General features: G+C 45.7%; 1 protein-coding gene across 4 annotated transcripts in view; it reads left to right on the top strand.

Moving 5' to 3' along the window:
• The window catches only part of LOC134459304 (neuropilin-2-like), a 151437-nt gene extending 130208 nt beyond the window's left edge, over positions 1-21229 (top strand). For 2 of the 4 annotated variants that reach the window (XM_063211616.1, XM_063211614.1), the window contains exons 16-18: positions 1858-1890; positions 11861-11923; positions 17540-21229. In XM_063211616.1, the coding sequence (XP_063067686.1) occupies positions 1858-1890; positions 11861-11923; positions 17540-17850 (407 nt within the window). In that variant the 3' untranslated portion in view covers positions 17851-21229. Of the gene's footprint in view, positions 1-1857; positions 1891-5995; positions 9257-11860; positions 11924-17539 lie in introns of those variants that run through there. The other 2 variants (XM_063211615.1, XM_063211617.1) reach the window with 2 other exon arrangements.
• Positions 21230-22469: the final 1240 nt, after the last annotated feature.

Here is a 22469-nt window from a genome sequence, read left to right as displayed (position 1 = left end):
CTTTTGGAGCTAATTAGGCTCTGACCGAGAGCCGCTAGTCGCTGATTGTAAACAGGCAAATAAATGAAACTATGGATGCTTGGGAGCCATGCTGGCTCAACATCCCAGGAGTCCTCCAAGGCCGTGCATGGTGGGAGGTCAGTTGTTCTTCGCTCAAAGGCAAATAAGTGAAACTAGGGATGTCTGAGAGATATGTTGGTTCTGAGCAGAAGCCCAGGAACGGATGCTTTTGCATGTTGGACCATCCCTTGCTGGGGAGGAACCTTCCCAAAACTGGGGAGGTTCTACCGTACATATCCCTGGACCCTTGATGGTGGAGCGTCCATTGCTCCATCTATCCAGGCAAATGACTGAAACTGTGGATGTTTGGGAGATACGTTGGCTCAGCCCAGCCCAGGAACCGTCAGACACCAAAACTCCAGCATGGTGGACAATCGTTGCTCTTTCTACCCAAGCAAATAAGGGAAACTGGGGAAGGGACTCAGACTCGGGAGCTATGCTTGTAAACTGGGGAAGGTCGAGAGCTATGCTCGTTCTACATATCCCAGCCTTCATGGTGGACTAGCTTCTGCATGGTGAACCACCTACTAGTACAACTACTGTGTATCCCAGGAGCTGACAGGAGCAGAAGCTTCTGTGTGGTGGGCTGGGTTAAGAAATTGTATAGAGCAGTGGTTCCCAACCTATGGGCCGGGGCCCACTGGTGGGCCCTGAAGGTATTCCTAGTGGGCCTTGAAATAATTTTCCAAAAATAATAATCATATTTTGGTGTGTGTTGCTGTTGATTTATTTGAGTTTTATTCTTAATTGGGTCAGAGGTGGGCCCCGAACATTTTTGACAATTTCGAGTGGGCCCCAAGTTGAAAAAGGTTGGGAACCCCTGGCATAGAAGTTATGATGGAATCCCGGAGCACAATTACACTGGAATTATGGTCCCTCCATCCCACAATTCAACACCTAGAGAGTACTCAGGGGCCAAATACACTCCAGATGTCAAATCTACTCTCTAAGTGTTGGATTAACACTGTTTTTTACTATGCAGCAACAGCAACACGCTCTGGGAGTAGACTTATCGGCAAACACAGTCAGCCTTGAACGCCTCCCTCCTGTTCTCTCCCTGTTCTGCCAAAAAGAGTTCCCCAAAGCACTCCTCCTCTCCTTCTTCTTCTTCTTCTCATGCTTGTCTTCCCCTCCTTTCCCCTTTTCCTCCCCTCCTGTTCCTTTCTCTGTTCCATCTGCTGTCTTGTAATTGTTTGCATTTCTAGTCATTTGAATATTCCACTGTCACACACATACCAGCATGTACACACACACACGGAGCACAGAGCAGAGAGAGAGAGAGAGAGAGAGAGAGAGAGAGAGAGAGAGAGAGAGAGGGAGGGAAGAATTCCCTTGTTCCACTGCTGTCTGCTTAGACATGTGGCATCACAGATGCAGTCATATAGAGCCAAGTGTTAAGAAAGCAAATCAGCCGCATCAAACTGTGCCATGGTCTAATGCATGCCAGCCTCAGAACACGTGCCAAGTTATTTGATGGTGATATATACATTTTCTTTATTTTCTGTCACGGGAAGTGAGTGAATGGTTGGGGCTAATTGCTATTTCTCTGTGTCTCTTCTTTCTCTTCTCTTCTCTTCTCTTCTCTTCTCTTCTCTTCTCTTCTCTTCTCTTCTCTTCTCTTCTCTTCTCTTCTCTTCTCTTCTCTTCTCTTCTCTTCTCTTTCTTTCTTTCTTTCTTTCTTTCTTTCTCTGTTCCTTTCTCTTTTTTCTTTATTCCTCTCTCTCTCTCTCTCTCTTTCTCTCTCTCTCTCTCACTCTCTCTCTCTCTCTCTTCTTCTTCTTCTTCTCCCCCCCACAGGGCCGGCTGCTGCCTTCCCTCCTTTCATGACAGGTGAGTTGAAGCTGCTGCTCTGCCATCCTCTGCTGTGTCTGTGTCATGTGTGAATGGGGTGCATTCTGTGCTTGCTTTAGTCAGTAATTGGGGACGTGTGGTGATTGCACTGGCAAAGTGTAGTAGTGCATAGAGCTTTTTTTGTGCTTCTCTTTAATTTGATTTGACTACAGCTCGGTGTTCTAAACGTACGTGTGTGTGTGTGTGTGTGTGTGTGTGTGTGTGTGTGTGTGTGTGTGTGTGTGTGTGTGTGTGTGTGTGTGTGTGTGCGTGCGTGCGTGCGTGCGTGTGCGTGTGTGTGTGAGACTCGGAAAGCTCCCAATTAACATTGTCTTGATGAAAATCAACTAGTATTGTCATTAACATCATGCTCACCTGATTATCAATCAATCAATCAATAAATCAATCAATCAGTCAATCAACGGACCACATATTCACACTTTGCTTTGCACACACACACACACACACTCACACACACACACACACACACACACACACACACACACACACACACACACACACACACACACACACACACACACACACACACACACACACACACACACACACACACACACACACAGGCATGTCACGCAAGCATGTGGTCATAGGCATTATATGCATTTTGACTTGGCTTACATATACTAGTTGGATGAAAAAAAGACTTGCCCACGTAGCAAGACTGCTTTGCTTTGTTTTTTTTTATTATTTCATTATTTTGTAATACCAAGAGTTGAGTGACCTTATTTTACACTGCTGATATGTTCAGCCACAAAAGTAAAGCCTTCTTACGTAATCCCTCATCCATCCTGAATTTTGTACAGAGGGTCTGTCTTCGGTGTCATTGACATGGTTGTTTAAGGCAGTATCCTGTCTGACCAGGCTCCGAGCAACCCCACCCCAGCCAAACAATGCCTTGGCAATAAGTTTCCACTCTGTGTTCTTCATCGTCATCAAGATATAGCTTTCCTCACCCTTCATATTTGAGCATTAGTTAGGCCTATTACATTGGGATATCTAATTTAACACGTCGTGTGACAGTCCAAGAGCCCTGGAGATTCTCAGATACGTTTCCTGCCCCAACATATTTCAGCATTAGTTGCAAAAGTGTGATCTCTAACTAAACATGGTGCGGGACTCAAATAGTTCCTAAGGTAGGCCTGCCATAGGCCAGCTTTCCTCTCCCTTACACTTCCAGCATTACTTAGGCTACAACAGTGTGATCTCTAACTAAACGCATGGTGCGATAGTCAAATAGCGCCTAAGATACCATAGGCTACCCTTCCTCTCCCTTCCATTTTCAGCATTACTTAGGCTACAGCAGTGTGATCTCTAACTAAACACATGGTGCGGTAGTCAAATAGCGCCTAAGATACTTCCGTTCTTCCCCCTAAATCATCATCATTAATCTCTGTCAGAGCTCAGGAGTGGCTCTTCAGCTTGTTGCCGTGGTGGAGGGCTGTGGTCGTGCTAATAGCAACCACATTTTAGAGAACACAAAGAGCTCCTGTTCCCTCACACAGTCTCTCAGAGGACGGACACACACACACACACACGCACACACGCACACACACACACGCACACGCACACACACACACACACACTTACACTGACACTTACACGCACACACACACACATACACACTCACACATACACACACACACACACACACACACACACACACACACACACACACACACACACACACACACACACACACACACACACACACACACACACACACACACACACACACACTCATGCACATTGTATAGGCTCCGCTCATGTATCTGTGTTTAAATTGAGCAATAAGTCATCTTAAGAACACATGTGTTATCCGGCAAATCTTGCTAGCTTTTTTTGCTAATAGAGTCATGATGACTAAACTTGGTTGGCTGTGTGGGTGTTGAACCAAGGGGAAATAAAGAAAACAAACAGCTGGGCTAGTAGCATTTGCTTTGGTCTTGTTGTGTTTTGGCTAGTGGCCGTTAGGTGTTGGCCTTGTGTATTCTAGTCTATCAGAAAGTCCGTAGGGCTACCCCTCTCTCTTTCTCTCTTTCTCTCTCTCTCTCTCTCTCTCTCTCTCTCTCTCTCTCTCTCTCTCTCTCTCTCTCTCTCTCTCTCTCTCTCTCTCTCTCTCTCTCTCTCTCTCTGTTTCCCTTTGTCTTTCACAATTGTTGTTGTTTCCCTCAGTTTGGGATCTGTCCTTGTTTAGTAGTCCTTGGTACGTTTGTCACAAGGTTAGCCCAAAATGATAGATCATGTTGACGGTGTGTTGTGAGGTGTCACGCATTTCAGAATTTACTCTCCCCCGCACAAATAGGGTTTTGGGTTGTGTATTTCTTTCTTCTCTTTTTTTTTTGGGGAGGGATTTCAAAATGGGATAGCCAGGCCATTCCTCTTCCTCCTTTGAGGTTTTCTTTGAAGGCTGCCTTGCATCATGTGTGGACTGTACTGTACATTTCAAAGGCAGCTGAATAGGCCTTTCAGCCACACCGCTACTGGGCCATCGTCCATCAAATTCACCCTCCCGCAAAACATGGGTTTTCCTTTCAAAGCCCCGTGAGGAAGAGCTCTACATGACTACATACACCCCAGACTACCTCTTCGTAACACACACACGCGCGCGCACGCACGCACGCACGCACACACACACACACGCACGCACGCACGCACACACACACACACACACACACAAACAGACAGACAGAGACAGATAAACAGACATACACATGCACACACATACACACACATACATGCAGTACATATAAGGTGTAAGGATCACTGTACGAATTCCAGTCTTGGCTTGCATTTTGGTCTGATTTTTTTGTCTTGTGTTGAAATGATGCAAACGAGAAAGCAAATCAAACTGCTGAAGGAGTGGGGTCTCCTGCATGTGCTTCTGCTTGACTTGACTTGATTGGCTCCTTGTTTTGAATGAAGCCCGCCCCCTTTCTCCCCTCCCCCTTTGCACCCCCCCCAAAAAAAACCCTTTCCACTGTAGTTTTGTGATACTGTAGGATATAAATCCCATAGTGGTCCATGTTGAGGCGAACAACCAGGTTTGTGGTTTTCTAGAAAGATAGTTTGAAAAATAATACATAGAGTCGGTCTTATCAATAGCCAGATTAGGTAATCGCCAAGGGCCCCAACAAATAGGCTAACAGTCAGCCCCACCGTTGTTAATACCAAAAAGGAAAAAAAATCATGAGGGGCCCCATAACTATATTTTGCCTGGGGGCCCCAAATGGGTAGAATCGGTACTGTACGCAATATAAAGCCAAAAACCCACAGCGCTCTGAACTTCAGCCAACCTATTAAATCCATTTAATATCTTTTCCAAATTCCCTCAGTCGCTGTAATTGCCAGTGGCGAACCACAGAACTGTAACCCATACGAGACTTTAAAAAAAGAGGAAACCACACTTAAGCGAAAGTAAGAGTATAGCTGGTGAACTCTTCTCGTGGACCAACTATGGGGCTTCTTAGTGGAACGTCCGCACTTTGTTATCCCACACCCCTACCTTCTACTGTGCCTCCCTACCTCACACTCTTGCAGGGGTGTCAAACAACCCAGTTCAGAGAGTAAAAACTCCTTTCCACAGTTTCCCTCCAACACTAGGGACTTTACTGAGAAGCTGAGTCTTGTGAACCCATTAGACTCAGCTTATTCCCAGCTGGTTGGATCAAAATTGTGGCAGGGTATTTTTACCTTCTGAACCTGGCATTCCCATACAAAAAATACATGAATGAAACTAAGTACATGATTCATATATGGACTGTACAAGTCTTACATGACACAATCTCTAAAAAGTATTTCTGACGTCTCTCATGTGAGGCACACATGCACGTTTCATAGACAATGGTCTTTTTGCAACATATAAACACTGTCAATGAAATGTGTGTGCTTACTCACATGGATATACTAAAAAAAACACTGACCATTCCTTCCTGTCCTCATGTAAGACTTGTGTAGCCATTGACTGTCATTGTACAGTTTCATATGCTTTTGTTTTTGGTATGGGTTGACACCTGTGCTCTCTTGCCCACCTCCTCCTCCTCCCGCCAAAAAAAAAGCCCACTGTTGTGTATCTCTCCACCCCCAGGGGGAGCCCATCCCGACGGCAGTCACCCCACCCTAGCCACCCGCTCAGTGCCGCCCCTGCCCCCCAACTGGTATTACATACTGGCGGGCGGAGGCGCCATCTTGATCCTTGCCACCGCCGTGCTGGCCGTGGCCATATGCAGCCAGCGCCGCCAACATCACCACATATCGGCCCAGAAGAGCCTGCCCGCCTCGGCCTACTACAGCCCCCACAGCTCGCACTACCCCGGGGGAGTGGGCGGCTGCAGCAGCAGCGGCAGCGGCGGCGGCGGTCGCCTGGGGCAAGATCCAGCATTGACTGTCTGGCTTGACAGGGAAGATGGCTGCTCCCATTACTGAGGGACTGACTGATACAGATGGCTGGTGATGGCTAGCTGGCTGGTTTGTTTGGTTGGCTGGCTGGCTGGCTAGCAGGCTGGTTGGTTGGTGGAGATGGAGGGAGGGGAAGCGTGAACATTTTTTCCGCGTACGCTTCCAGACACCTCCCTGCTGTTTGCTGTTTTTTCCCTGCCTGGATCTCCCTCTGTGATATGGAAGATAAAAGGAGGGAGAGAACCAGTGCCAATGACAATGACAAAGAAAAAAAAGACATGAAATCATGAAGCTGAACTGTGAGCCTTACTTTTCACTTGAGTTGGATCACTGATTGTTGAAAATTGTAAATGGACAGGGGATAAAAGCAAGGGACGGTTGTTTCCGTTCCATGTGTTGTTGTTTGTTTGTTTATTGATGTTTTTTTCTGCGCCCTCAGTAGATGGTGTTTCGGCAACAGTCTTAGACGGAAAAAAAAGAGAGAGAGAGAAAAGAGGAGAAAAAAAGAGGAAAGAAAAGAGATCCTGCTTATAGATTGCCTCTGGACTCCGAGGCTTTCGCTGCCTTTTTGTCTTTCCGTGTTTGCTCTTTTGTTTTGTTAGATACTGTTCTAAGTCCAGTGGTGCCGTCTGCTCGCTCTCTCTCTCTCTCTCTCTCTCTCTCTCTCTCTCTCTCTCTCTCTCTCTCTCTCTCTCTCTCTGGCTCCACACATAACTAAGCCTGTTTACTACTGCCGCTACAGCAGCAGCAGCAGCCAGAGGGAGAAATTGGCAGATCTTTTCTTAAATTTCTTTTTTTTGTTGTTGTTGCTGTGTGTGTGTGTGTGTGTGCAGCTCTGGGTCTTTTGGTTCAGTCTGGATTGGCCCCAGCATTGGCGCACTACTGAGTAAGGGCTTAAATCCCTATCCCATCCCAGGCCAGCTAAAACAGCGAATAAGTGAGAGCGATACGCCTCAAACAGAACAGGCCAGAGAGGAGCAGAGCAGAGCAGAACAGAGCAGAGCAGAGCAGAGCAGAGCAGAACAGAACAGCACAGCCCGACCCTGAGAAATGCTCTGTTGTGAAAGGGAACGACGAGGTGCTGCTGCTCACTAACCGTTACAAGGTCAAACACGCTGGTGTTTCTCTTTTAATCATGGGAACACAAACAGTGTCAGGCCATTTTGAAGTCGGTGATCTAAACACTGTCGAAAAACATGATATCACTCTGACTGAGGGAGGGAGGGAGCGAGTGAGCGAGCGAGGGGAGAAAGTACCTTTATAGAGAGTAGGAACCATGAGCTGGGGTTATGATTTTACTTAATGTTTCCATGAGCTCAACACCTGTGAATCATTTAGACGTGACTTACAGCTGTAAGGCTCTCCGAGAAGAAGAAGAAGAATTGAAAAAAAAAGTTTGTTGATAGTACCAGAGAGACTTTCAAACAGATAGTCAAGCAGGGACTGCAGGCCAAACGTGACAATGGAGGATTGTGGGGTGTTTTTTTGTAATTGGGTCTGACCTTAAACAGATCTGCAACACCCCTGGAGGACTGAGAGGGAGGAATTTGTCTTTTTTGTTAAAGAGCCAATTGTTTGTCCTCAGAGGTGTAATGTTAAACAGAGACCGTAACCATATGTGTTCCATCGCTCAGAATACCTGAAGACTTTAGAGCAAGGGAGCGATGGTGAGAAAATATGAGGGTGTCGAGAGAGAGAGAGAGAGAGAGAGAGAGAGAGAGAGATGCGGGGGCTGAAGCAGGCAACAAGGTGGGGAAGAGGTGAAGGGGGTTGAGTTGTGAGGGGTGGGTGTCTTGCCTCAAAAAGCATGAGCCTTCCCTTGTTTCCTGTTGGATCCACAGTGACAGCAAGCTACCGCCTTTGTTCCCCCCATGCCCCTGTACTTCACAACAACAATATCATGGCGTGTATGTGTGTGTTGGGGCGAGTGTTATTCTGAGACCGAGAAAGAGAGAGAGAGAAAAAGAATGGAAGAGAGAGCAAGTGCTTGTCTTCTGAGCTCCCTGATATGAGAAAGAAAGAAGGAGAAGGAAAAAAAAATGCTCAGGGGGGGAAAAAAAAGAAAAGAAAAAATTCCCAGATAAACAAAGACAGCTGCTTCTCCTCGCCACCTACTTCCTTAATGAGGGAGGAGACAACTCCAGACCACGACAGAACGGCACGCACACACAGCTGGGAGGCATTTTCTTCAGCCACTAGGGGGGTACGTACGGGCAGTCCTACCAACGACAGAAAAACAAGAAGAAGAAAAAAAAAAAGACGAGAAGCACGTCATTTATTTATTCTGAGAGGAAGTTCTCTCCTCACTACCCCCTCCTCTCTACTTTTTTTTGCTCATCTTCGCTGTGGCCTGGCCAAAACAAACTGCCCTAACGGGCCTCTCTACATTGTGGCATTTTGAAGTTAACTTATGCACTCTTTACCCTCCGTCCGCACAGTAAGAGGTATCGACAAAAGATATCGACTAATGTCTCATTAACCTCCAGGGGATATCATTAGGACAAACTGGGTAGCCAAAGATTGATCGGAGTCCACTTGTATATTCTCAATCAGCAGGAGGGGTGTACTTAAGTTTGCATTTGTTTCTGCGTTTCGTAACGCATCACTAAACACATATTTTCTCAATCGCTAATCATAATATCACTGTGGGGTAGGAATTTAAGTTTGCACCCATCGCTATACCGCATTTTGTCACGCATCGACGACCACACATTCTGTCAATCGCTAATCATAATAGCGCTCTCGGCTCTCGGAACTCAAGTTGGCGGCCATCGTATTTGTTTTTGTGACGCATCGCCGGGCACATATTTTGTCGATCGCTAATCATAATAGCGATTTTGGCAGCAGGGATTCTGCCCTCGAGGTGACGGTGCCTTCGCCCTGTGCTTCACTGGACTCGCATCAGCTCTCACCCTTGTGCCATCACCATGGGAACTAGATTGGCACACATAACATAATATTATTGCAGAGCTTTTATCGACACTTAGAGTGTAGAGCCAACTCTCGAAATGTTTACTAAGCACCGCAACATTTACATGAGTGGGATCATGGCTGTGAGAACCACGGCGGGTTGGCTGGCCAGGGGATGCGCTTAGCTTTTTTTCCTCTCCTTCTTCTCTCTCTTCTCTCTCTCTCTCTCTCTCTCGAGATGGAGTGCACCGCTAAGAGATGTTTTGGCACTCCCTCACGACGTGCTTTTAAATCAACCTAAGGCTCACTGCAGTGTCTCTTGTACGGCTTGCTCTCCCCCCCCCTCTTTCTCTCTCGCTATCACACACACACTCTCTCTCTCACTCTCTCTCTTTGCTCTCTCTCTCTCTCTCTCTCTCTCTCTCTGTCTGTCTCTCGCTATCACACACACACTCTCTCACTCTCTCTCTTTGCTCTCTCTCTCTCTCTCTCTCTCTCTCACCCCCCCCCTCACCTCACCCACTGCCCTCCCTCCTTTCTCTGCGTGCATTCTTTTCCAAGCTCTTAATATTTTTAATTAGTTAATGGACCAGATAGCATTTATTAAGGCTGCTGTTAGAGGCACAGCCCACAGCCCACACACACATACCCACCCACCCATTCACACACACACACGCACACACACACACACACTCACAAGTGCATGCACGCACGCACGCACGCACACATGCACACATACACACACGCATGCACGTGCACACACACACACACACTCACACACACACACACACACACACACACACACACACACACACACACACACACACACACACACACACACACACTCACACGCGCATGCACGCACGCACGCACGCATGCACGCACACACACACATGCGCACGCACACACACACACACGCACGCACATGCGCACACGCACCCCACCTCCACTCTGTGGCTGTCCCTGGAGACTGTAGTAATGAGTTAAAGCTCCCCCCAGGCTGACGTCCAGTGTGCTGCCAAAGGGACATCAGCCCAACACACACACACACGCACACACGCACGCACGCACGCACGCACGCACGCACGCACGCACGCACGCACAAATTGTCCGTCTCTCTCTCTCTCTCTCTCTCTCTCTCTCTCTCTCTCTCTCTCTCTCTCTCTCTCTTTCCTACTGTTTTCTTTATTTTTTTACCAACTGTGAGTGTTCTTAAACGTAAAAAGAATAATGGATTGTTCCGGGCCTGCCCTTCGGCCTTCCACACAGCACACACACAGTGACTCACATGTTCAAGGTACTGTGACACACGACAGGGGTAGAAGAGGATGGGAAAATATGAGCAGTTCAGCGTATTGTCATCTAACATGCCATCCAAGACCGACATGTTTATGGTTATTTTTTCTTTCTTTCTTTCTTTTCCGCCTCTTCTTATTGCACCCAGCACATCAACAATATACTGCCCACAGAACCCCCTAGTCACACGCCACAGCATCCTATGTTGACATTCGTGCCTCATTTCGCGGAGATGCGGAGGTGGAAAAGTGTTGTTTTTTTTCGAAGACAGCGTGAGGGGGTAGCACGGAAAGGCAAGGCAAGGCAAGGCAAGGCAAGGCAGGGCAAGAACCACAGAATCATCCCCAGCTGTGTTGCGACCTCAGGCGTGCTTGGATGGGGCTGCTTTTAGGTTTGAGTTTGTTGTTGTGGATGACTTACAAAAGAAGGGGGAAAGAGGTCAAACAATGACAAACATAGTTAGTGTGAAGGTGATGACTACATTATCACATTATCAGTTACATGGTGACGTGTGGATGAAAAATGATATTTATGATATAATGTGATATGATACGATATGACGATGATGATAATGATGATGATGATGATGATGATGTGGCGCTGGTGGTGGTGATAATGATGAAGATGACAATGGTGATACATAAGATGCTGAAGACGCTGGTGATGGTGACGATGATGATGATGATGATGATGATGATGATGATCACGGTGATGATGCACTTTGTTAGCGTTAAGAATGTAAACTCTAAAACTTCAGTAGGCTGAAACTCAATCTTAAAACTGCATTTCCTGTGAAAAGGCAATATATCTACACATATATATCATATATATAGATATAAATATACATGATGAATATTTTTGCTTGATGGATTTGACAGTCTTTGGGATGTTTTTGGAATGTACAAAATAAAGTCCTATTTTTCTACGATGCTGGATACGGTTTCATTGTTTATGTGGGTGGATGGGTGGGCGGGTTTATGTGTGTTTGTGTGAGGGTGAGTGTGTGTGTGTTTTCTGTTTGTTTTACAAAATCCTGAAGAATATACACCACAATAGGTGAACGAGTGAAGAAACTGCAGATTCACACAATCTAACCACAGAACTGCAGACTCTCTGCCAGTTGTCTCTCTTTTGTTTAAGCTTGGGGGGTTTTTTTTTCCGTCTGAGTCACTCACAATCTCATCACTTCTTTCCCAGCTGAGGGTAGTAGCTCTTTTGTAAACTTATTTTTGTAAAATATTAAAAAGAACAGAGCACATTGGGTCATGCAGCCTGTTATCTTATTTCCTGATGGACTGTTCATCTGTTTCTGTTCAACACGGTGTCTTTCTTTCTCTCTTTCCCACAGAGGAGAAAGTGGTGCAGAAGGGAGATAGCCGACTGCCCAACCTTGCTGATCAGTTCAACCCAGGTATGGTCCTTAGAACTCTTTTCTCTATTCTCTATTCTCTATTCTCTATTCTGTATTATTTCTCTCTCTCTCTCTCTCTCTCTCTCTCTCTCTCTCTCTCTCTCTCTCTCTCTCTCTCTCTCCCTCTCTCTCTTTCTCTCTCTCTCTCTCTCTCTCTCTTTCTCCCTCTCTCTCTCTCACAAATGCATAGCAGTGCATTTAGGTCTTCAAAAATGTAGCCCTTTTAGCACTGTGCCACCTGCCAACAACATTACGCCAGCGTTTTCTAGGTCCTTACAGAGCATTTTGAAAGTGTTGCCAATCCCATTTCATTTGGAAAACTTCCTCACAAACATAGTTCAAAAAGTACAAACTTTAGAAAGCAACGATGCAGACACTGTTGTTCAGTGCCTCACTGGGGTTTCCTTGTTGTGCTATATTTTAGTATTACACTATGAAATCACTTTTAATACATTTCTGGAAGACAGGAAGAGTAAACAAAAAAAGACTCCAATGTCGAATGCAATATATACAAAACCATTTGCTTGTGATGTTTTTGTTCCTAAATGTGCATTTGCTATGTAGTATATGGCCGTGGAGTGGGCCATTAATGCTTGGAGGTCTTATTTGTCACGTTCACTCATACATACACCACCATCTTTCAGCACTGGCATTCTTCCAACCCCCATAACCAATGCCCCTGTCAGTATTCATATTTAAGATTTAAAGATTTGGGAGCTCCCTTATTTGGGAGTTCCCCTCCCTTAGCTCTACCTGGTGGATGAGAAGGGGTGCAGGGTGGGGGTGTCATTTCAAGTGGTTTTGGGAATTCCCCCGTCATATAAATTATACCTGGTGGTCTCATCTGTGTTGTTTGGTATTGTGTATTTTAGGAGGCCTTGTGGTCAGAGTGGATAGAAACGAGGCATAATTGAAGACGGGAGTTGTGTTTCATATTTTGGTTTGCCAGGGGCTAGCATGAAGTCAATAAGCCCTTGTGCTTGGCAACAGCCAAATGTTTAATTGGTCGGAGCAGCCAACCATAACAGCAGTGGTGCTAGTCACAGAGTTTTTCAATTAGGGACTGTACGTTATTTACCGGGGGGGGAGGGCTGGTGCGTAGGGGGGGGAGGGCCATGGTGAAAAAAAATGAGGTGGGGGGGAGGGCCATGGCAAAAAAAATCGGAGTTAGGGGGAGGGCCATGGGAAAAAATATATATTTTATTTTATTTTAAATAATAATAAAAAATGCAATACTTCTCTGAAACACATCGCTTTGCGATGCAAGGTCCTGGGTACATACTTTAGCACTGAAGCGTGAAGCGTGTATCTGTAGTCATCCCTAGGCATACCTAGGGATGCGTGTAGGCATACCGAATTATGTGTTAGCCTAGGCTAAATATTATTTTGGTGCTTTTGTGTGGAAAAGACCTTGTGCCATAACGGTGACCGCGATTTCCTCGGGTTAGGCTACTGCTGGAACGACATCGCAAAGTTGGTCCTGGATCAACATCTGGTTTGAGTGGTTATCTATGTCAGATTTCGCGCCTGTAACGTCTTCTGTAGCCTATGGATTAAGATCAGTTATGCAGAAGTGCCATGCTGTTACAAAATAGGCCTACAATTATTCACTGACAGGTTAAGTTTAGGAATATGTTTTGGTAAAGGCATAATTTGGCATGTTGTTAGGTTGGTGCACACATTTTCACTGACAGGTTGTTTAGGAATTAGTTTTGGTTTAGGCACAGTTCCACATAGCCACTGTAATAGCCTACCTAGCCATAACCAGAGCCGTGACGGCACTTGGCATGCCCGTTAAAAGCTTCGGGGCTATTTTTGAGTGTTTTTGAGGTTTTGCACAACGTCTACTTAGATGCTTCCTGTGTCTGCATACTTTGACCTATCATGAAGTGGCTGGTACCATTTGAAAGTAGAGACTCTGTAGAATCCACAGGAAGTGATTTTGTGATGTACTGCCAAGGACTTACAGGGGTTAGAACATATTTTTTCTGAAATGCGTTCATGAAGACCCCCTAGAAATTACTACATTTCAGCAGTATAGCTGATACATTTGGCATTGGAAACATATTTAAGACTTCATCACAGGTCTACTGAAGCTGTTTGTCAAAGGAGAACTTGCTACATCTATATATGACCTTTACCAAGACAATTATGTGTGGATATACACATGCGTTTTACCAAGTGTCTTTTTGTATTTTTTTTTAGTTAGTCAAAATGCACCCCCCATATAAGGTCTTACTGTACAAGAACCTTTTGAGCTAGAAGCCTTATCATAGTCACATATGAAAGCATACTCCTGGAGGTGTTATACAGTCATCAGCCATGGTTGGATATGCCTTTTGGGTAGTATTACAGAGATGTTGCTGTACAGTACTGTACGGTACTGTACACTATGTACAGTAAAAACATGGTAAGAAAGGGGTATTGTTAAGCAGATTTGAGATTCCTTTGTCCCTGGGTGTAATACAGAAGAGCTATATGACTCATTTGAAAACCTGGACTCTGGGCTATCACTCAGTCTTTGAATGGAGTTTCTAGCTCTTGCTTTGAGGGAGCTGCAGTCATTCAAAGCAAATGAGCCAATACGAAGCTGTGTAAAACAGGACCTGCCTACTTCTCTTCTAAGGCTTGTCTTTCAGGGTAGGAATGTCACAGAGCCACCCCAGTGCTGCCCATGTAATCAGCAGGGTCTGGGGATCATGTGGAATACCATTGATCATGTGAAAAATATGGAAGTGTGGACAAAAACAGCACAATTCCTGAGGGGAAAAAACATGATCATTTTTTTCCACAATAAAGTGGTTTTGTTTGACTGGAGTTGTACAACTTTTGGTTGAAATAAAGTAAAAAAAGACTACACTCTCATAAACCTTGGATTGTAACAGACATTTTGAGACCATGCTGATAAGGATATGTTCATGTTTGGATGTCCACTCATCCTAGGAAGGTAGGGAGACATCAGGCGAGGGGTGCTTGAGGGGGTCAAATTTGAAAGGTGACATTGTGTAATAAATTGATAATAATGCACATACAATATGTTCAAATCCCTGTATAGTAGTGCTAGATGTGTTCCTGAGGTTCTAAGCTTTCCAATGATATATAATGTTCCTGGGTTTTTTACACCACCTGGATTTTAAACAATTGCGGAATGAAGATCAAGTTCAAGTTAAAAGTCATTGAACCCGGTACCGACCACCCCGAACTTTAAGAGGTTAATTTTTGGAATCAGACCTAGAATAGGCTAACATACCAGATATTGATCCAGGACCAACTTTGCGATGTCGAGGAAATCGCGGTCACCGTGCCCAACGCAGGGCGCCCCTCCAGCTGTTTCGCTCGCTATCATAGTCGACTTGAACATTTGGTGATGTGTCCGTGCATCGCAAGGCACAGAGAGATGTGCACGAACAAGCCTACTAACTTTGGACAGAGCTTCGAGGCGGCTGCTCAACTTCGGAATCTCGAAGTGAAATGTAGCCTATTTTCTTCCAACCGGCATTATCAGCTGTCAAACTGGAGCGCGCCACCCTAAAAATGCAGCGGTTTATTTAATTGTTCATCGGTGTCCACAAGAATGTCTACTTTTGGGAAAATAAAAACACGTTTTGAAATAGTCTAGGCTAGAGCTACTGTTTGGAGCCATACGCCTACTTCAACCCTGTAATCCCACCAACTCGAGTCATCCTGCAGGTGAGACCGCTTGCTCACGCAGCTTGGTCTAGGATCCGCATGATTGACAACCTAGACTCTAGGTTGTCAATCATGCGGGCAGAGCGAGAGAGAAGAGAGGGTGGGGGGTTCACTTCGAGATTCCGCAGTTGAGCAGCCGAATCTCTCTGTCCAAAATTGAACAGAACAGTTAATAGGCTACACTGTTCGTGCACATATCTCTGTGACAATTGCCATGCACTGACATGACCAAATGTTTAAGTCGACAAGGATAGCGAAACAGAAGTGCCGTGCGTCGGGGTTAAATGGCGCAAGGTCTTCTCACACAACAGCACCAAAAATTAGGCTATATTTAGCATTTACATTTTTGTACCTGTAGGGGGAGGGCCATGGGAAAACAAAATTGAAGTGGGGGGAGGGCCATGGGGAAAAAATTGAGGTGGTGGGGGAGGGCCATGATTTTTTTTTTGGACCGGACTTCCAGCGCACCAGCCCTCCCCCCCCGGTAAATAACGTACAGTCCCTTAGTAGGCTGCGTCACATTACCATACAATGCTATGTATTAATTGTTGAATTAATGAAGTATAATAGTCTGATTGCTATAATTGGTAATTGTTGAAATAAATGAAATATATCTGTTTAAATTGCAAATATATCTATTTACTATATGATTTTTTTTTTTTGCACAAAACCAGATTCCAGAAACATTGCTAATATCAGAGAGACTGGATAAGACTGCATAATACTCCTAGAATCTCTGCTAATATTCTAATGTTCCAATGTTCCTGGTTCTTCTGTGCTGTCCAACCAATGCACTCCTCTCTTCTTCCAACATCTGCATAGATGTCGTCTGTCTGCTGGCAAATCCAGCTGTCAATTTAACCATCTTATTGAAAAGAGTGCAACATTAATCTGAATCATAAATCAGCCTTTTGTTTTCTCCATAAAACCATTCTACAAGTGAGAATCTGTTCATCTTCCCTATTTTGTAAAATCTCGAAAAATCTTGAACGCTCTCTTTTTGTTCTATTGTTACTGCTCTGTCAAACATTAGTGGAAATGGCACATAATTACACTGTTGCTTTCAACACTTACCACACACAGTTAGTGGTGATGCATTTTTAAGGGCTTGTTGAGGCACTTAGGCGTAATTGGTGATTTCATTGGTGAAATCACTCTACTTAAGTGTGACTATGGCGCTTCTTTTGCCGAGTCCTAAGAGGTTCGGTTATTGCGAACGTCGCTCTCAGCATTAGGCATTAGTTGGCCTGGTTATGTAGTGTTGCGTTTCCATCAACACATTTTATGAGGACTGTTCTGAGGTCAGAGTTGGAGGAACAAGTGGTTAATGAACCCATCCAATGCAATCTTATCATTCATTCAGTACTAAATGTTCCTCTCAACTGTGGAATGTTTGCCTTCCCCCCTTTGAAAAGCAGACAAAACTACTCTAATCGTGTGTGTCTGGTATTGAGTGCAATAAAAACAAAAATGTTCTGCAATAACATTGTTGGTGCTGATTCTATAAACAGCCAGATGCTTCCTAAACCTATCTGAAGAAGAATTGTTGTCCTTTGATGTCAAGCATAGTAGTAGCAGTAGTACATTAATGTAAATCAACGTAATGTCCTGTTTCTGTTACAGAGGCTATAAAAAGACAACCCTCTTCCATCCATTCATCTGCCAGCACATTACCCATTTTGTTCACTTTCATTAGTCCTTTGTCATCAAATACTGGCTTACATTAATTATGAAGTAATTGTAATGGTCTGTAATAACTGTTAAGATCAAACAACACAAACAAAAAACAACTGTCTTACCTGTTACATGAAGTAGCCCTCTCACAAAGTCTTGGGAAATGTGAAGAGCCTGTAACAACTATACTAAAAAAAGATAACAAAACACGACAAGCAATCTCACCCTCTTCTTATCCATCCCGTCTTCCAGCAGGCTACCCATTCGTGTCGGAGTGGACCACGCCGCTGCCCTCGGACCTCCCCGTGACCCGGGTCTCGGAGAAGGACTCCAACTCCTGGCTGTCCACGCTGGACCCCATACTGCTCACCATCATCGTCATGAGCTCGCTGGGCGTGCTGCTGGGGGCGGTGTGCGCCGGCCTGCTGCTCTACTGCACCTGCTCCTACAGCGGCCTCTCCTCGCGCTCCTCCACCACCCTGGAGAACTACAACTTCGAGCTGTACGATGGGATCAAGCACAAGGTCAAGCTCAACCAGCAGAGGTGCTGCTCCGAGGCCTGAGCTGAGCTGAGCTGAGCTGGGCTGAGGAGGACGGTGGATGGATGGATGGATGGATGGATAGCTGGATGGATGGATGGAGGAGACGGAGTTGGAGAAGGTGGTGGAGGAGGTGGGAAGCAGGAAGGAAAAGGAGGACTGTCCAATCTAAAGAGGAGGAGGAGGAGGAGGAGGAGGAGGAGAAGGGGGTTAAGTTACCAAGGTGCCAAAATCTCTCACAAGTCCCCCGTGATCCTCTTCTGCTTCTCTTCCTTCTCTGTTGGTTGGAGGCCTCCATAATGACTTAACCATTTCCCCCTCCCCCGAAAAAAAAAACCTCCTCCTCTTTGGGAGGGTTTTACAGACCTGGCTTCGACATCTCTTGATTGCCTTCTCTGACCTCAGACTATCAAAACCCCTGTGCAGGTATGACAGGATGGAGGAGGAGATGGAAGAGGGGGAGAAAGGGGCATTGAATCAAGCTGCTTTTTTAAAGAAAAAAAATGTCCTGCCAGATCTTGGCAATCAAGACGAAAAACAAAATGGCGGAATGCAAGGCCATGGAAGTGTCTTTTTGGACTCGCGCTGATCTGAGGACCAGGGACAAGAAGGATTTTTTTTGTTTTGTTTTGTGCTGGAAAAGAGAGCTACGTATGGGGGGGACGCATGAACTCAGAATCAAAAATATCAACACATATCATGTTTATGCCTATTCCAAAACAAAGAGAGAGAGAGAAAGAGAAAACTATATATGAAAAAAGACTCCGCTTAGATTTCTGAAGGTCTAATTTTTAAAAAATCGTGGACTTTTTAAAATAAAAGGAAAGACAGAAAGAGGGAAGGAAGTGGGTTTTTTTTTTCGTTCAGGGTTGCTGCGAGTTTTCTCCTGGAGTAGTGCTAAAAGTCTAGACACCTAGGCGTCGATTGTGGTTGCTTTTTTTGTGGAAACATTCTTACTTTTTTGGCTACTTGGTTGAATACCTATGTTGTGTTATTGTCACCTTACCCTCTTGCCCTAGCCACAGTCAGTTGTTTGTATTGACTTTAGAGGCCCCCGGTCCCATCTGTCCATTTATTGACCTGTCCTTTACGCATCATTTCAGCTCCTGCAAAAAGTTTGTGTTTTTTAAAAAATGTTTAGGACTATTGCCAATCTGTATACGGGAAGATGGAGTTCATCTTTTCCATCCATCAGAGAGACATTGTGAACGACAAAAAAAACCAATCCATTCAACCTGTTTATGGGTAGAAGAATAGAAGGTGGTTTAGGCCCTGGATGTATATATAAACTGTGGTTTATGTGTGGAAGGGGGAAGAGGAGAGAGGCAAGAGAACTGGTGCGTGCACACATCCGCCCACACACCTCCACACACCACGCTCACACCATCATCTCTCCTCTCTTGCTCTCTCTTTTTTTCTTTCTCTGCCTCTGCTTCTATCTGTCTATCTCTCTCTCTCCCTCTTTTTCTCCCTCTTATCGTGTGAAACAGCCAGGGAGGTTTTTTTTTCAGTGCATCCTATGGATTGCAAGGAGATTGGTGAGCCAAAGGACCTGCAGGCTTTTTGCAGATGGCAGACGACACACGCACGCGCACGCACGCGCACGCACACACACACACACACACACACACACACACACACACACACACACACACACACACACACACACACACAGATTAACAGAGAGAGGACATAGAACAACAGGGAGAGTGACGCATGGTGAGGCTGAAGACACAAAGATGATGGAGCAAGACGAAGAGACGGAGAGAAAGACAGAATACAGAGTGGGATGGCCTGAGGAGGAGTGGAGGAAAAGGAGGGGAAAAAAAACAACCTCACAGTTCTCTGTTGTCCTATCCTCTGGCTAGCAAAACAAAGAATAACACAGAGAAAGAGGTGTGCTAGAGAGGAAAAAGGGAGAAAATTGCAGGTAAAGACCAAGTCAGGCTCGGAGGAAGAGTAACTCAGATTTTTCAGTTTTTGTCACCGAAAAGCCCTGAGCAGTTTTGACGGAAGACCGGTGGGCTGGGCCTTGTCTTGCTTTTTTCATGGCCTTCATCTTTTATACTCCCTGTCAGCCATTTTTCACCCCCTCTCCTCACACATGCTCACCCACCCAGGGAAGCCTACCGGGCAGGACCAAAGGGTCAGTTGTCCCAGGCCCAGGCCCAGGGTGGGGGTGGAGGGGGTTAGAATTGGGTCCTCATTGCATTGGGGGGGTTCTTCCAGATGACTACGTCCTGGGCTCAGCGAAAGCTTTCAGGGGCCCTGCACCCACCTCCTCACACACTCTCAACCCCTCCCCTTCTTTAAGAGCCGAGGTTAACAGAACACACATTTTTCTCGCTCTTTTTTTTCGGGCGGTAAATCGAGGGGCAAGGATCCTTTGTCAGCTCCTCTTAGGAGACAGGAGGTGTAAATCTCTCTTTGGGTTCTGTCTTCGTCGAAATGGGGCCGTCTCGTCTGTAAAATCGCACATGCATGCACATTTTCACACACGCAGTCACGCACACATATACTGTACACAGAAACACACACACACACACACATACAAACATGAATTGTGTGTCACACATATCCACATGAAAAAGCATAAAAATGCATCGACAGCCACACATACATTTCCTGCTGCACACACACACACACAAAACAGGCACACACATTCACACATGCAGTAAGAGCATGCCCGTGGACACACCCACACACACACACACACACACACACACACACACACACACACACACACACACACACACACACACACACACACACACACACTACTGCAACGAAAGAAAGACACACACAAACATACACCTGGCTTGGTTTTCCGTGTTTAGCCTGCAACCGCCTGAGCTTGAGGCCACCCTGGGTTTCAGGATGTGGATTCGCTCTGAAAAGATGCCAAGCCAGGTGAGCTTTTATCAGGCCGTGGGGGACTGGGCTGGCCATAAGGTGAACCGCTGGACATCCATGGACAGACAGACAGACAGACAGATATCCCATGGCTCCACACACACCCTCTCCCTCCTCTCTCTCACTGTCTTTCACACACTATCTCTTTCGCTCACTCGCTTGCTTTCTATCTCTTGTCTCAGAGACTCATCCCCCTCCCGTAACTGGACCGCCCGGACAGACAGACAGACGCGATTTTTCCAAGTGCCTTGGAGCTTCTCTGATCCATAGCCTCAGTTTTCCCCCGGGGAAGAACCCACGGGGGGAGGACAAAAAAAAGGTTTTCGGAACGTTGGGAAAATGGACACGTTCTTTAAAAAAAAAAAAAGACTTTTACGGACTTACAAAAAATAAAGGCACTGGTCAGACTTTCAGTTGTTTGGAGACTTTGTACAGAAATGTGCTTTTTATGATGAGTATTGTTATTATTATTATTATTTAATAAAGGATTGATAGCATAATCTGTGAATATTTTGTGTCGACTTTGTAATTTTGGGTGAGATAGGTGGGAAGTGTGTGTGTGTGTGTGTGTGTGTGTGTGTGTGTGTGTGTGTGTGTGTGTGTGTGTGTGTGTGTGTGTGTGTGTGTGTGTGTGTGTGTGTGTGTGTGTGTTTGCGTTTGTGTGTTCGTGTGTGCACGCATGTACAGTATACATGCATTTTGTGTGTATGTAATAAATGCATGGTTCTGTACTGTATGTATCGATGCGTGCACATGGTTTTGTGCGGGAGTGTATATGTATGGGAGTGTATGACTGTACTGTATTTGTGCTGCCATGTCCAATGGAGATCCACTGTTTACTGTGCTCCCACTACTGTGGTGTCAGTTTCATAGTGTTTCGCCATTATAGGTTACACACTCACATGATGACCTTCCCTTCTCACGCAGACACACACACACACACGCACACGCACACGCACACACACACACACACACACACACACACACACACACACACACACGCACACGCACACGCACACGCACGAGCTATCATGGCGATGTCCAGTTCAGTCCGTCATAGTCTCTCCCTCTCATCTCCCCATGGTTTCCCATTAGCTAGGACCTTCCGTCGCCTCCATTTAGCCGGCTCAAACACATCAAAGCTTTGAAGTGCCCTACTGTTCCACCTCCCGCGTCCCCCCTCTGTCAAGCCCGGCCGCAACGCACTTCACTCACCCACCCACCTTTTAACTCCTTCCTCCCCTCCTCCTGTACCTGATAAGAATGTGAAATGCCCGCGGATGCGTTTGCATGTAAGTTGCACTTCATGTTACGGCCCTTGTGGTGGAGTGTATCTTCATCACATAAGGGTGTTAATCTTTCTGGCCAAACATACACTCCTCATCAAAGTGGCTAGTGAGTTGTCGTTTCTATCAGGGGAAAAAAACTGAATTTTCACCAGCATTTGGCCGGTTGGCTAACCTGGGAAATCCCATGCTGCTTTGCGCAAACGTTCCGATCTGAGAGACAGCATGGAATCCGGACCCAGAGAACGGACAAGATCGGTGCCTCCAATCAGAGAGCGGGGAGGCGTAAAAAAAGTGATGATTGGCTATGGCTACGTTTGCCAAATTATACGCGTTCGTAACGCCCAATAAACAGCCATCGTTAATCGTAAACCACACACCCTAGTCTACGGGATTTACAGTAGGGAGGTCTCCAGACCTTATCCCACTTGTGATCAGGTCTGG

Source organism: Engraulis encrasicolus, chromosome 12 (genome assembly GCF_034702125.1).
Source record: "Engraulis encrasicolus isolate BLACKSEA-1 chromosome 12, IST_EnEncr_1.0, whole genome shotgun sequence".
NCBI classification, from domain to species: Eukaryota; Metazoa; Chordata; class Actinopteri; order Clupeiformes; family Engraulidae; genus Engraulis; species Engraulis encrasicolus.
This window is presented reverse-complemented; position numbering and strand designations above follow the sequence as displayed.